The 14,197-nt window shown below is 43.6% G+C and overlaps 1 protein-coding gene across 1 annotated transcript in view; it reads left to right on the plus strand.

The window, feature by feature from the left end:
• Positions 1-14,197, plus strand: part of igsf9ba (immunoglobulin superfamily, member 9Ba) — a 107,952-nt gene that overhangs the window by 58,343 nt on the left and 35,412 nt on the right. The window contains exons 5-7 of the mRNA XM_036536738.1: positions 7,359-7,476; positions 9,945-10,086; positions 13,469-13,614. Coding sequence (XP_036392631.1) covers positions 7,359-7,476; positions 9,945-10,086; positions 13,469-13,614 — 406 coding nt within the window. The remainder of the gene's footprint in view (positions 1-7,358; positions 7,477-9,944; positions 10,087-13,468; positions 13,615-14,197) is intronic.

The following is a 14,197-nucleotide window of genomic DNA, read 5'->3' on the forward strand; positions in this document are numbered from 1 at the left end:
GGCGCACCTGAGGGATATGTCAGAGCAGAAGCAGCGAAGCGCGTTTAGCTCGGGTCTCCCTCTCCTCAGCTGTTTCATACATCGTCTCAGTCTAGCACGGCAGCTCTCAGGAAGAAAAACCCCTTTGAAGCACGTGCGAATAGACCCCCCGCGCCCACCCCCACCTCTCCCCTTTTTACCTCTGTTCTCCCTCTCTGTAATCCTCGGAGAGAGCTCCTGGCTGCTCCCGGCTCTTGCGTGCGGGGTGCTGAGTGACATTTCCCTGTCTCCGTCTGCCATTCGTGCGCTGATTTGTGAGGAACAGGAAGTGACAGGTCACTATGGTTCCCTCTCCGCTTCCTCCTGGCCTGTCCCGTGGCCCGGTGCTGCAGAGGGCTTGTTGGAAGGTCAAAGCCATTGCACCCCTTCAGATTTAACAAGCCTGTCCTGATGTATAATCATGTCACGCCTTTGTACATGTCTGTAATGCATCCATACCCAGTGTTACATGAACGTGTCTGCAAACAGGGGCATTGGGCTTATGATGACTGCTAGCTTTGAGTCAAACACTGTGCATTAAGCAGAGATTTGAATTGACACTTAATGCCTTAATGTGTAGGCCCTGACATCTTGCAAAGTAATGCTGTTCCACATGATTGCTGCTATATTTAAGTTTTGAATGTTTGTCTATAATAGATTATGTTAATATTATTCTGTTTGTTCTGGTGTTATTCTTCTGTTGTTTCTCACCAGAAAGGCTTAATGGAAAAAAAAAAGTATTTGATCTGTTTTATCTCCATCAGCAGTGTGTAATATCTCCCTGAGTTTGGCATGATAGACCTTTGGCAAAACTAGCAGGCGGTGGTTGTGAATTACTTAAATTTATCACATCAAAGACAATGTGGCATCTTTTAATTATTATCAGCACCGGGCACGTGGTGATTTCTGCCAAGCCTTTCAGTTCAGAGTAAAAACAGTATCTAGAGTTAAAACGCAGTCTGTTTAAACAAACTCTTCCGTTTTGGTGCCAGGACTCTCTGCTTTTACAGTGCCTGTAAAAGTGGAGATATGGGGGCCCTGATTAAATGTAGAAGAGAAGTAACAGCAGCAGGCAGAGAGGATTGCAGGAGACCTGAGGCTTAGCTCACTGCAGTAGATGTTCAGAGTTGTATTGGCCATCCATCCATCCATCCTAATAAGTTCCTTCCAGAGCTGTTGCCATGCTGTTGTGCTGTAATGTGACAGTGTGAACCTGTTGGGTTCATCAGTTAGGCTGTTGACTGATTAGCGTCCACCATAAAGGACGCGTACTGCAGGGAGTACATTACCCTGCCAAGGGAATCCTTATTGGACTTTTTACAGTTTCGGAATAAATATATATATCACCTTGCACACTAACATTTAGAAATAACAGAGATTGAGTCAACACAACAATACACAGCAGTAGGAAGAGAATTATTAAAAGAATGTTTTTGTAAGTAATCAGTAGCTTGTTCTCATTTAAATTCATTACCAATTTACACAGTAAGTAATATATGATGTACCAACCTTACCTTTGAGATCCTATTTCCATGGGGACATGGAATTACATGTCTTACAAATAGTAGTTACCACATGGAAGCCACTCCCCTGGGGAGGAGCATGGAGCTCCTCCTATCAGCACTGAGGATGACCCATCATGTGACCACATAGAGGCCACTCCGCTGGGAGGATAGGGAATGGTGGATGTGGAGCTCCTCCAATCAGTGGATTGGATGGTCCAATGCTGTGATGTCACAAAGGCCACTTATGTATTTAGAACGTGGTCAGCTTCTCAGGACTCCAATGCATTTGTACAGTTACCCCGCAGTCCGCTGCCTTTCTAATGGCGAATAAAGCTGTTAAGATCTAAAAGGGACAAGAAATGAAAGCCTAGACAATACCTGAATTAATGTGCAGTATAATCGCTAATGGAAATCAAAAGCTGCTGTTGTGAGAGTTAGACATTCAACCCATTTTCTTTGATCTAGGCATTTCAAAAAACAGCTTAATTAATTGAGCAAAGCTTAATTAATATTTTCTGGATGCCACTGAGTAATTGCAGGCACATCGGGATCCATCAGTCACTTTGATAAACCTTTTTCTAATGCTGCACTTGGGAAAAAAATGAACTTGGATGCTGTTAATGTGAATGCAGCACCAAATATTTCATCAGCTGATAACGTGAGAGGGAGGTAGGTCATTCTCACTACACTGCAGCTGGAACAGACCTATTGCTGTGCGCCATGACAAACCAGCCCAGCTTCACCACACCACCACATTATTGGCTATTATAGATTCAGGCTGTTTAACACATTCAGTTGTGATTTAGTCTGAGGGCAAAATGAGAAGCCAGAGAAATCAGTGACTTTTTCTGCCCCGAAGAGTTTGAATTAAGTTACTCCTTGTTGCACTGCAATGTAGTTTATGGGCATCGTTGAGCTGGAAATGGGGAAAAAAATTTCTGCATTTCTGTGCTTTAAATAGTGACAGAAAACAGCACAAACAAACATGCCTGAGGTCCGTGGAAACTGGTTCGAACGAGAGACGTGACTGTGGGATCTCTTCCTCCATTTCGTGCACTTTCTGCTTGTTCACACAAACTGAACTTTCACTGAAGGTTCAGGAGGAGAATGTGCAGACAGCTGGTCACTAAATTAAGCACTAAATAAAGCACGTCCAGCTGGTTTCATAATTCCAGTGCCTCAAGGAAGTCCTTTGTTTTTATTTAATTTGCCATGTAAATCCAGCAGATTTATTTGGATGCTTGTCAGTTTGGTCCAACAGCATTCCGCTGACAAGACTTAAGTTCTTATTGGCACCTGAGGTGTCTATCCTAATAGACTCTTCTTTGCGATGGGTCATCATTTCCTCAGCCTCTTGTGTAACCACAAAAGGCTGCTTAACAATAGTTTTATTCCTACGGTGTGCTTTGCAGTCATTAATAACCTGTCCCGGTGTCCCCATCCCACTGCTGTAATCTTCTGGCATCTGTCACACCAAATGTCAGTGACTCCCTTCTTCCTGTGTAATGTTTGTAGCGATGTGTGAGCTTAAGAGTGACTGTTGTCCGGTAAATGCATTTTTAAACTTGGGCAGTAGTAAAACTGTAAGAATCCAGAAAGATTTAGCTTCTCCTAGTGATGTTTCCCCTAGTCATATTCAGTGATTACAAAAACATCAGGCCTGGATTTAAAGTATATTCATATCATTACACACAATGAACTAGCCCACATCACACAGATTTTGAATAATTAGCAGTTATACAGAAAAAACAATAATAAAACATATTCACACACAAAAATGAATTGAACTGAACTGAATTGACCTGTAAATAATAATTATTTATTTTAAAAGATCAGTTTATCAATAATGTTACTTTCCTGTGGTTAACATAGGAATGAATAGCCTTGAAAAATTATGCTCTTTTTATTATATTCCTACTGTTGTAGGTGTAACACGGCAAACATTTGAGATCCATTACTAATTTGTAAATGAAATCCCTCCATCTTTTTATTGGCATCTTACATAATATTCATGAATATATGAATTATTTATTGGTGAAATCCCTTTCTCTCTATAGTTAACGTAGATAATTTGCATGGGTCCATGAATTATTTATCAGTGCAAGCATGGCCTTTATCCTCAGCTGCCATAAAATATATGAATATATTTTTAATATCCTTGTTTTCTCTCTGTCTGGCAAATGGTTCACTGCGTATGGATCCTCAACTACAGTCTCTTTTTCCCTGCTCGGGACAATTATTATTTGTGCCACCTGAAAGAAATAAAGTATGACTTGTTTCTCCCCTGAAACAATTCAATACTTATACGGTGCTGACAGATGTTATTTTCTTTTGTCTGTTTTCTTGTTTGTTTAAATAGATACTCATCCCGTAAAAGTAAAAAGGAGGAAGCAATTTTCATTTCAAAACCACAAGCGTTTTATGTGGCAGCTGTACCACTTCCCACACCTACTTCTCTACTATCATGGGAGAAATGTCATTCAAATTTAAACCGTTACCTGAAACAGATGTTTAAGTTTTAGCTGCAAATGTGCATCCTTTGGAACAACAGTGAGTGTAAGGTGTATCTTGTGGCTTGTTTCCTTTGTTACTCACGGCTGTGTGCTTTGAAACATGTCTGAAAGAACCTATTAACTCCATGGTTCCAAACCACTGGTCAGTTTCAGAGCGCTGCACTAACAGGCATTCTGTTTCAGCCACCTGACCCAAAATGAAACATCTCAGCCTGCACTGCCCTCAGTTGCCTTTGCCTCAGAGATAACATCACGCCTGAGAAATCAGCTCTCTGCTATCTCTTGCCGTTCCTGTTGCAGCCTTGCGCTCGATCTAATGAAAGTTCCAGCACCTTCGGTAGTATGTCCGTCATGTGTCATTATTTTACCACAGACCTACTAAAATCATGGCAAAACTGAAATTTTTTAACAATTTTCACAACCCTGTCGTTGAATAAATGGAAAAGTAACCAGCTGCCATGTGCTCATTGTGCAGAATGGAGTATCACCTCACATTTGAGGATCTAAGCGTTCTGTCTTGGATTTGACAGATAGCCAGTGTAGAATGTTGGGGTAGGGTGGGGCGTGGGGGTTGGGGGCTAATTTGGCATTAGCCTGGTACGGGTCACCATTCTGGCAGCTCAATCTTCAACCATTTGAATTTTGTTCAGGCCTCCATAAAGCAGAGCACAGCAGTAGTATAATCTATTATCACTAAAATATGAGATTCTCAGCATCAGGGTGTGAGAGAGAGGACCATAGTCTGGCAGTGCTTCTGAAGTGGAGAAATTATTCTTTGCTTGTGTGCTTGATGCAGGATTCAGATGTGTAACAAAAATAGCATCATAGTTATTAGCCATTGGGGATGCAGAAAAAAGTAAAGCCGTCAATCTCAAGGCAAAACTCATCAAGAATACGCTGAACAGATGTGGACCCACTCAAGATAAACCCAGAGTTTTAACACGCTTTATCACAGTTCAGTTTGAGAAAGTTTTGTTTTATCCAAACCTTGATGTTCATGCAGCCATCTGGCAGCTTGCAGTGAAGGTAAACTGGCAAGCAATTTTGTGCTAACATAGATCTGAGTGCCATTGGCATAGCAATGGAAATTAGGCACAAATCTGTACATGATTTGCCCCCAGAAGTAGCATGTGTAATGTGAAAAGCAGTGGTCTTAGCACTGACCCCAGGGGGATAGCTTAGGTGTCACCAACCAAATAGGATTTGAAGTCATTTCATAAAACGAACTGTTTTCTCTGAGGTTGGATAAGTCAGGTCAGAGAAGTACCAGTGGCACAGGGAATGTACAATCTTTGCAGCAATATGTTATGGTCCAAGAAGCATAAGACATTAATTGAGTGATGGAATAATGCTAATGACCTGCACCGCTCCCGGCTAGAGGCCAAGGAAAAATCGAGCATAAACCAAGCCACTAACCTGCAATGTGCTGTTCTGCCTCCCTCATTTTTTTGGCAGGGTAAAAGCTGCACTTAAATTAAGCTTAATGGGTATCTGAAGAGTTCCTGAGTTAGCAGAAACCATGGGGTCATGAAAAGCGGCTAACAAAGACAGGTTCACTGCTGAGCTCTAAGCAAATCCACCACCATAAAGTGGTTGCAGCAGCCTATAGCAACACATAGCTATCAGTTGGAGATGCAACATCAAATTCCAGTGCCTTGGATGTCTGAAAAGGGCAGATTAGGCATGGGCTGGTAGTTATTGGGGACACTTGCATCGAAACCCATTGTAGCCTCATCCAAACCAATGTCAATGCAGCAGTGTTCAGAGAGATGGGACCAATACCCTCAAGTGATGTATGGATAATGTTAACCATGAGAGGGCAGAGATTGCTGGAATGCAGGCCTTTGGCTATGTACTTTGTATTGGCCTTGATGAGCAAATCATAACTCTAGTGTTAAAGATCAGGGCAGTGATGTAAACTGTGTCTGCTGGGGGGAATATAGAGGAACTGTTACAATATTCACCAATCCATCGTGCTACTCGAATTACTTATCCTCATATTTTTCAATCAAGGATGATACATAATCATTAATTACTCACTAATATATTTTAAAATGAAACAATGATGTTGTCATCTAAAATGTCTGACATTTACCCCTGAACACAACCTGAAAATGCTGTGCATTGATGTTTCTCTCATCCGCTAATTTCGTGCACGCTGACATTTCACTCATCTGCTTGTTTTGCTCATTTGCTGATTCTTGGGCTGTAACACGCTGGGTTGGTATGACAATGCTGTTCAATGTGAGGAGCACTTGCTGGACAGATGTTGGATAGGATTGTGCAGAGGACTAGGTGCTCTGTAGCCCCACCGGTCTCCCTGAGAAGAAAAGCGTAGCAGTGTAGGGTGGCAGTGTAGCATAGTTGTTAAGGATCAGGACTGGTGACCGAAAGGTTGCTGGTTCAATTCACCAATGGGGCACTGCTATTGTACCCTTGGGCAAGGTACTTAACCCACAATTGCCTCAGTAAAATAAGCTGTATAAATGGATAACAACGTAAAAAAAAAAATGTAACTGATGTAAGTTGCTTTGGATAAGAGCCTCTGCTAAATGCCAATAATGTAATGTAATAATGTAAAGAAAAGGGGTGGATGGCCACCAGCTTGTGATTGGCTGGGATTGATACATCCTACATCTGGGTTTGATTGGCTGGGACTGATGTACTGTATGTCTCAGTTCAGTTAGTGAGGATTGATATACTGTGCATCTGTGTTTGATTGGATAGGGATTAATGGACTATACATCTGGGTTTGATTAGCTGGGGCTGAGAAACACCAAGATTAACTTCTGCATAATTCAGAGAGTGTCTTAGTTTGCAAATGACTCTTTGTCAATACATGCTGTACTGTTTTTGTGGAGGGAGGAAACATTTGAGCAGCCTAGAACAGACATTTTACAAAACAGCCCGCAGCTACCACTAGTCTCAGACAGTAAAATTGGAAAATAATTTATGGTAAAGGTCATTACTTGTAGTCATAGACACACACGCAATTGACTACACAGAACACCCCACACCACCCCAGGCACCTGCGAGCACTCAACGTATAAACACGTGCTATGCTCTCAGTGTCAATGTCTTTATTGCTAAGGTGCTTAAATTAACTTTTGCAGTCTGTATTAGAAAATAAATAAATTTAAAAAATCCATCAATCCGGTCAACTGCCTTATTTCTTTCCTCAGCAGGGCAGATGGCTCTCTGTATTCTCTCTGTCCTATGTCCTCATCAATAATTGCTATTCACCAGTCAGCCGAGTGTCTGTCTGAGGGGTCGTTGATTGGCTCCTTGCGGATGATGTCACCTGTCTCACCTGTGTCTGCAGGTAAGCGATGGGAGTGTTACGGTGCGAGCGATCAGCCGGGAGGACCGAGGTGCGTACACCTGCAGAGCACACAGCGTCCAGGGAGAAGCTGTCCACACCACCCGGCTGCTGGTACAAGGTACCTGCCCCCCCCCCCACCCCCGTGTGTCTGCTGCTCAGCCCCAATTCAATCCTTTGTAAAAATACCCCTGTCTCCTGTGTCCTCACCAAAATATTCCTGTGCCCCTACCCACCCACTGTGCTTCCTTCAGACTGCAAATATATATTTATATATGATATATTTATCCAAGCAGGTCCTGTAGTACAGTAGTGCTCATGAACCATTTATATGGAATGCGATCTGTGAAGCGTTTTGTGAAGTGACAGTTCTTTTGTTAAGAGGGCTATATCAAATAAAAATTTGATTGATTGATTGATTGGATGATTGATTTGTGCTGGCAGCTAAATGCCTTCTGGCTTGAGCTATTTAAAGGAGGGAAATTTAATGGACAGGGTGACAGGCTCTTACTCAGGGAAACAGGAGCATATTGAGGATGGCTTATACCCATTTTACACTCTTTTACTGTATTTGTAATAGGAGATTAATCTTAATTAGAAGGATATACATTACATTACATCATTGTTATTTAGTAGATGCTCTTATCCAGAGTGATGTAAATGTTACAGTTTTCTTGCATGTTATCCATGTATACAGCTGTATATTTACTGGGGCAATTCTGGGTTAAGTACCCTGCTCAAGGTTACAGAATCAGTTCCACAGCAGGGGGTTGAACAGCAACCTTTTGGTTATAAGCCCTGCTCCCTACAGCAGTGTAACGTAGCTTTACAATATGGGTTCTGATGGGGTATGATCAAACCCTACTGTACAACTCTGGTATGTCCTCTGCCTTTGGGTATGTTCCAGCTAGGTGACAGTGTAGCATAGTGGCATAGAGCAGGACTTGTAACCAAAAGGTTGCTGTTTCGATTCCCTGTTGTGGCACTGCCATTATACCCTTGGCCAAGGTACTTAACCCAGGATTGCCTCAGAAAATAGCCAGCTGTATAAATGTATAAACCTATGTAAGTCGCTTTAGGTAAGAGTGTCTGCAAAATGGCAATAATGTGATGTAGCCATGCGCTGATTTGTCCGTCACGCTGCTTATATGTGATGATACTGTGTGAATATGGTGGCTGTGCAGTCAGTCATGCTCACCTTCACGGATGGAGCGCATTAGCAGCCAAAGCAACCGAAGTGACTGTGCTCAAACAGTGCCCTGCCTGCTTATTCAGACTCATCAGCCTCCTGTTTCTCCAGCTGGATTCAGGATTCAGTGTCCCAAGCTGTGACCCCCCCTTGCCCCCCCTTAAAAGGTGCGGGCCGTGTATGTCACTGGCGATGGCCTCGCCGTTAAGAGGCTGTCCTGTGTGTCCAGCATGGCCACACTCTGTTGCTCATGGAATACATATTATGTTTATTTATTTTTTAAATCCAGCTGTGTAGATCAGCCGTTAGATTATGCCCCTGGCCCCACCCAGCTCTACCTGTGTCTCCCCCTGCCTCTCTGTAAGCTCTGTCCTCATAATCCTGAGCACTGAAACCCCCCCCCCCCCCCCACCACCACTCCAAGCCACCCCCACCCCCACTGTCCCACTCTCAGATTGCGTATTGAAGTTGCATGTCATGCATTGTTAGTCAAAGGCACGGGATGGAATTCCTGCACTTGATCAAAACGGCGGTGGTCCTGTCTTGCCATAGACACGCTGTCCAGTCAGCCCAAGGTCAAAGCGGCACCATCGCTGCCACCATCCAGATGCGCACTGTGGCATCAACAGTTTCATACCTTGTACAGTACGGCTCGTGTACAGCACAGCATGAGAGCATTGTGGCTGTCAGGACATGTGTGATCCCTGCTGGTTTACAACCGGGTAGGCAGAGCCGTCTGCCCAGGACAGGCCATGGCAGAGAGGTCCAACGCTGTATTTACGCCACTCAAGCCTCGTTATCTCTGTTAGGCAATGGCATTATAGGCAAATGCAGAATAAGAGCTACCTGGGCATCTTTAAACACACCTGAGAGCTGGGGCGGCAGTGTAGCATAGTGGTTAAGGAGCAGGACTCGTAACCGTAAGGTTGCTGGTTCGATTCCCCATGGCAGTACTGTTGCTGTACCCTTGGGCAAGGAACCCACTATTGCCTAAGTAAATATCCAGCTGTATAAATGGATAACCTTGTAGAAACCTGTAATTGATGTAAGTCAGTAATGTAATCTGATGAACCACACAGAACATGTAGAATTCCATGCTTGTCCAGCCGGGCCCCTCAGCTCATATCTGCATGGCTTTTAGTGTAGTGGTTGTATCGAATGCTCCCCTCTGTGTGTGGATTGATCAGCTTTCTCTCAGCAGGAAACTTCAGTTTTAAATGAATTCCAGCGGAAGTGGCTTTGATCGCTTCTGGAGTTTTTGGCTCGGCTGCCCGCTGGGTCCCCGGATCGGCCCCTGATGAAGAGAGTCACTCTGCTGTGTTTGTGTGGATCTGTGTACACGTCTCTCACCCTGACTCTAAACCCTGTATATCTGCTCTCCCCTTGCCTCCCCCCACCAGGGCCGCCATTTATCGTGTCTCCACCCGAGAACATTACCGTAAACATATCCCAGAATGCACTCTTCACCTGTCAAGCAGAGGCGTATCCCGGCAACCTGACCTACACCTGGTTTTGGGAGGAAGATAACGTCTACTTCAAGAAGTAAAGTTATGATCGGGTTCACTACTGTTTCATACCTCACTGTCTCTCCCTGGGATGTGTGTGCTTGCCATCCATTCAGTACATTGCTTTTTATTGTGATATATCATCTTACAGATTTTCTTTTTCTAATTTCATCAAACTGGGCTTATTATAGAAAACGATATATATGTTTGTCTGTGCTTATGCTTGGATGTGTATATGGTTCGTTTTTTTTTTCCTTTTTCTTTAGTAGGTGAAATTCAGAGGTAATGCTTTGAAAGGTGTATATTTCAGAGGCGAAAGTATGCTAAGCTTTATTGTGGTCCTGTTGCTGGAAGACATTTTGTGTTAGTGCAGAATCTGTTTGTTTTTTATATAAATAAGATAAATGTATGTTTACTCACCTCCCCTCAAGCCCCTTGTGTCTTGGTGCCTTTTAATGGCATTTTACTTGCGACATGGCTACATCCGTCTGTGTGAGGCCCAAGTAAATTGCACTCTCTGAACACTAACATGCTGCAGTCAGTTCTCTGACCTGTTTTGAACCTTCAGTTCGAGCCCAGTGTGTTGTGCTTACAGGTGAGGGGCAAACATCAGTGAATGCTTTTTGGCTCCTGTTAGTGGTGGATATTTCGACAGGTGGCCTGTTTCAGATTTTCAAGGAAAACAAGTAGCTTTTAAAAAGCATGTAGAGCCTTAAAAATATTTTCAGCATTATTCAGCTGAATACTTGCTGATATTTCATCTACCTTCATTTAATTTTGCCTGAAATATGTCACTCAAGGACAATAGTTAACAGTACACATTTAAGATTAATTGGGAGAACGTGTTTTTGTTTGATAAGTGACCCTGGGTAACACAGCTGGGGGTGAGAGACGCAGCTGAAACAGGCACAGTACTACTTCCCTTTCATAGCTATTGAATAGAGAGTAGCGGTTCCAAATTCAATTACTCCGGGGCACCAACATGGATTCACCTCTGGACAAAACACCTGCATTTCCAGGTGTTGCGTGCCGTGCGTTCTGAAAGAATGAAGAACTCCCAGGCACACTGCCTGTGATTGGCCTGTGCAGGGGAGGTGGAACCTGTGTATGCATCATGTCACATGCATTGTTGTGTCACAATGAATAAGCAGGAACCCGTAGAATTGCACAGTCTGCTCTTTTCTTCCCTGCCTAATCCAATTACAGCTCTCCTTTTCGTTGGGCTGTGACTGTTGGGGAGCTGGACCCGCCCCCTCTCTTAGTGCTTTCTCGTTCTTTTTACATGCGTGTGCGACAGCGCCACTACACACAGATTTCTAGCGTGTTTCTAGCGTGTCTTAAGGTGGGTTCGTGCAGTGAGAGGCATGCAAAGGCCAACCCGGCCCTGGCAGGTCTTTCCTTTCATGATTTCTGTGGCTATTTATATTCTCTATTGCAACACTAAAAGGTCACTGTGAGTCGAAATTCAGCCAGCAGACCGTATATTAACACGTGCAGATTATTCAGATTGACTTGATCCTTGAATATACTATTGGTACTGTATCTGGCAATCTCTCTGTTGTGGGCATACAAATCCTCTCATACTTAGCATAATACAGATGAAAATCCAATCTTTATAATTACCGTTCCCATCCCTATTGCTACTTTAAGGGGATATTGACATAATAAGCCAATAATGACTGACATTGGACGTAAAATTACATTGATTCTAGGGATCAAAGAATTTACTCACATAGAAGGCACAGTGTGATTTCTGCAATTTCACAAAGAATTATGATGCTTTTGGTCAATACACCTGACACCTATTTTCTACCTGACAGAGGGTTTCATGTACTTCTGGCTTTGCAGTCAGTGCTTCTCACGCTTGTTAGTAAGAGCAGGGTCAGGGTTCAAGCTGTTCGAGCTTGACCAGTTTGAGCTGTCCCAGTGAGGTGCTTTACCACACACACGCGCCAGCTCCTTCTCCCTGACATGGATACCTTGTGACACAGTGCTTGTGTCATCACCTGCCTGGCTAACGCTGTGTATCAGAAGCCTCCTCGAGTGCGGCCGTCTCCTCTCAGACGGACAGGCTTTTTCATTCCTCTCCTCCGGACAGCGGAAACGTTTTAAAGCCAGATTGAGGGAGAGAGGAGAGAGGCTGCTGAACGCTCTGGTTTTGGGAGAGAGCCGGTCGGCTATCTCCTGAGACACTTCAGTTCCACAGAGTGAGGGATGTCACACTGGTGTCGGATGTCATGGACATTTTTTGTCTGATAGGAACAGTGCCAGTTGTATATATAGGTTTGTGTCTCAGTATTCCAGTCATTCTGAGTTATCTAGAATACTGTTCATAGGTAACACTATTGAGGAGAAAAACACGGAGGATAGTGGGTACAGTATGAAGGAAAATACAGAGAGGCAGAAGACAGATGAAATACAGTATAACAAATAATATGCCCGTTTTAAGGTCTCTGGGTTCATGTATTCTAATCAGAGGGTCACTGGTTCTAAACCCTGAGACGCTACAGTGATAGGTGCAAAAATGGCCTTTTTTGGATTAGTGAGAAAAGATCAGGTGATAAATGCATCAAAAAATGGAACGGGTTATTTTAATTTTGCAGAACACCAAATTGTTAGTAATATATAAATTATCACCAAGAATGAATATTTGATATGGAATTAAAAAAGAATGAAAAAATTATTGTCATCTGGGCCACATCACATTTCCGAAGAGTCCTTTTCTTAAAATCTCTCCAGCTAGACATCATGCTGACTACTGTCAAGCTACACACTGCCCCCTGCTGTCAAATCTTAGTCATCTCTTGCTGCTTTTGATAAAAGCACTGGAACAACTTTCAGGTAATTTGCGAAGAAGGGGCCGTTGTAGGAGATGCAGCATGCCTGCTAAATGGAGAGCTCACACCGTTGTTGTACCACGTTGATGGAAGATGGAACGAAAAAACATAATTAAAATCGAATTTTAATGAATCACTCGCACATTGTTTGCTTCTGTGGGAGTCAAAGAAAATGCTGCGCTGTTTTTCCAGCCTGTATCGATCAAATGTAGATCATCTAGATATAGCCGCTCATGCACACAGAATAGCGGAGGCATTATATGATGAACTGAGATGAGGTGTAGTCTAGTCTAATCTGTCAGGTTGCTTGGAGGGAAAATACAATCTATAGGTCAGAAAATAACCAAGACGTAGACCTCCACCTTTTTAGTTTTACTTTAGTTTTATTTTTGTGTTTTCCGTAGAAGTCATGTTACCAGTCTTACATGGAAATCAATTGATGCATGCCAGTGTGTTGAGTAATATTACAATCAGCTTATATAATTCTTTTCATTTTTTCTTCAAAATTCGTATGTCACAGCAGAAGGAAGTGGAAGCATGGACATGCGGCACTAATATTTGCCCCGCCCTTCTCTGCTGCAGTGATCTGAAGCTCAGAGTCCGCATCTTGATTGACGGGACCCTCATCATCTTCCGGGTGAAACCAGAGGATGCTGGGAGATACACCTGCAGCCCGAGTAACAGCCTCGGACACGCGCCAACTGCGTCTGCGCATCTGACTGTCCAATGTGAGTGTCGCCATGGTGACAACAGTCCTAACCTGCAGTCTGTCAATGTCAATGACCTTTGTATTTCTCTAATGTACTCCTGCTGTGTGCCCCCACCCATGATAACTTTTTGCTGAAAGGCCCCTGGACAGTATGATGTTTTTACATGCCTTGAAATTGTAAAGATGGAAGAACGACTGGGCAGCTGTGTTTTTAGAAAGGCGTGGAAAGAGAAGGGCGCAGTTCTCTCCATTCTCAAAAGGGAGCTGGCATGAAATTGGGATAGGTTACTGCAGTCTCTGAGCCAATTCCAGCATTGGTTCTTTGTGGGTTTGGGTGTGTGTGTGTGTGTGTGTGTGTGTGTGTGTGTGTGTGTGTGTGAGTGCGTGTGCGTGCATGTGTGTGTGTGTGAGTGCGTGCGTGCATATGTGTGTGTGTGTGTGTGTGTGTGTGCGTGTGCGTGCGTGTGCGTGCATGCGTGCATGTGTGTGTGTGTGAGTGCGTGCGTGCATATGTGTGTGTGTGTGTGGGAGTGCGTGCGTGCGTGTATATGTGTGGGGGGGGGGGGTGCATCAGCGTTAGCCTGTTTGCCTGGCCCAGCCTG

The sequence above is a fragment of the Megalops cyprinoides genome, chromosome 9 (assembly GCF_013368585.1).
Source record: "Megalops cyprinoides isolate fMegCyp1 chromosome 9, fMegCyp1.pri, whole genome shotgun sequence".
In the NCBI taxonomy this organism is placed as follows: Eukaryota; Metazoa; Chordata; class Actinopteri; order Elopiformes; family Megalopidae; genus Megalops; species Megalops cyprinoides.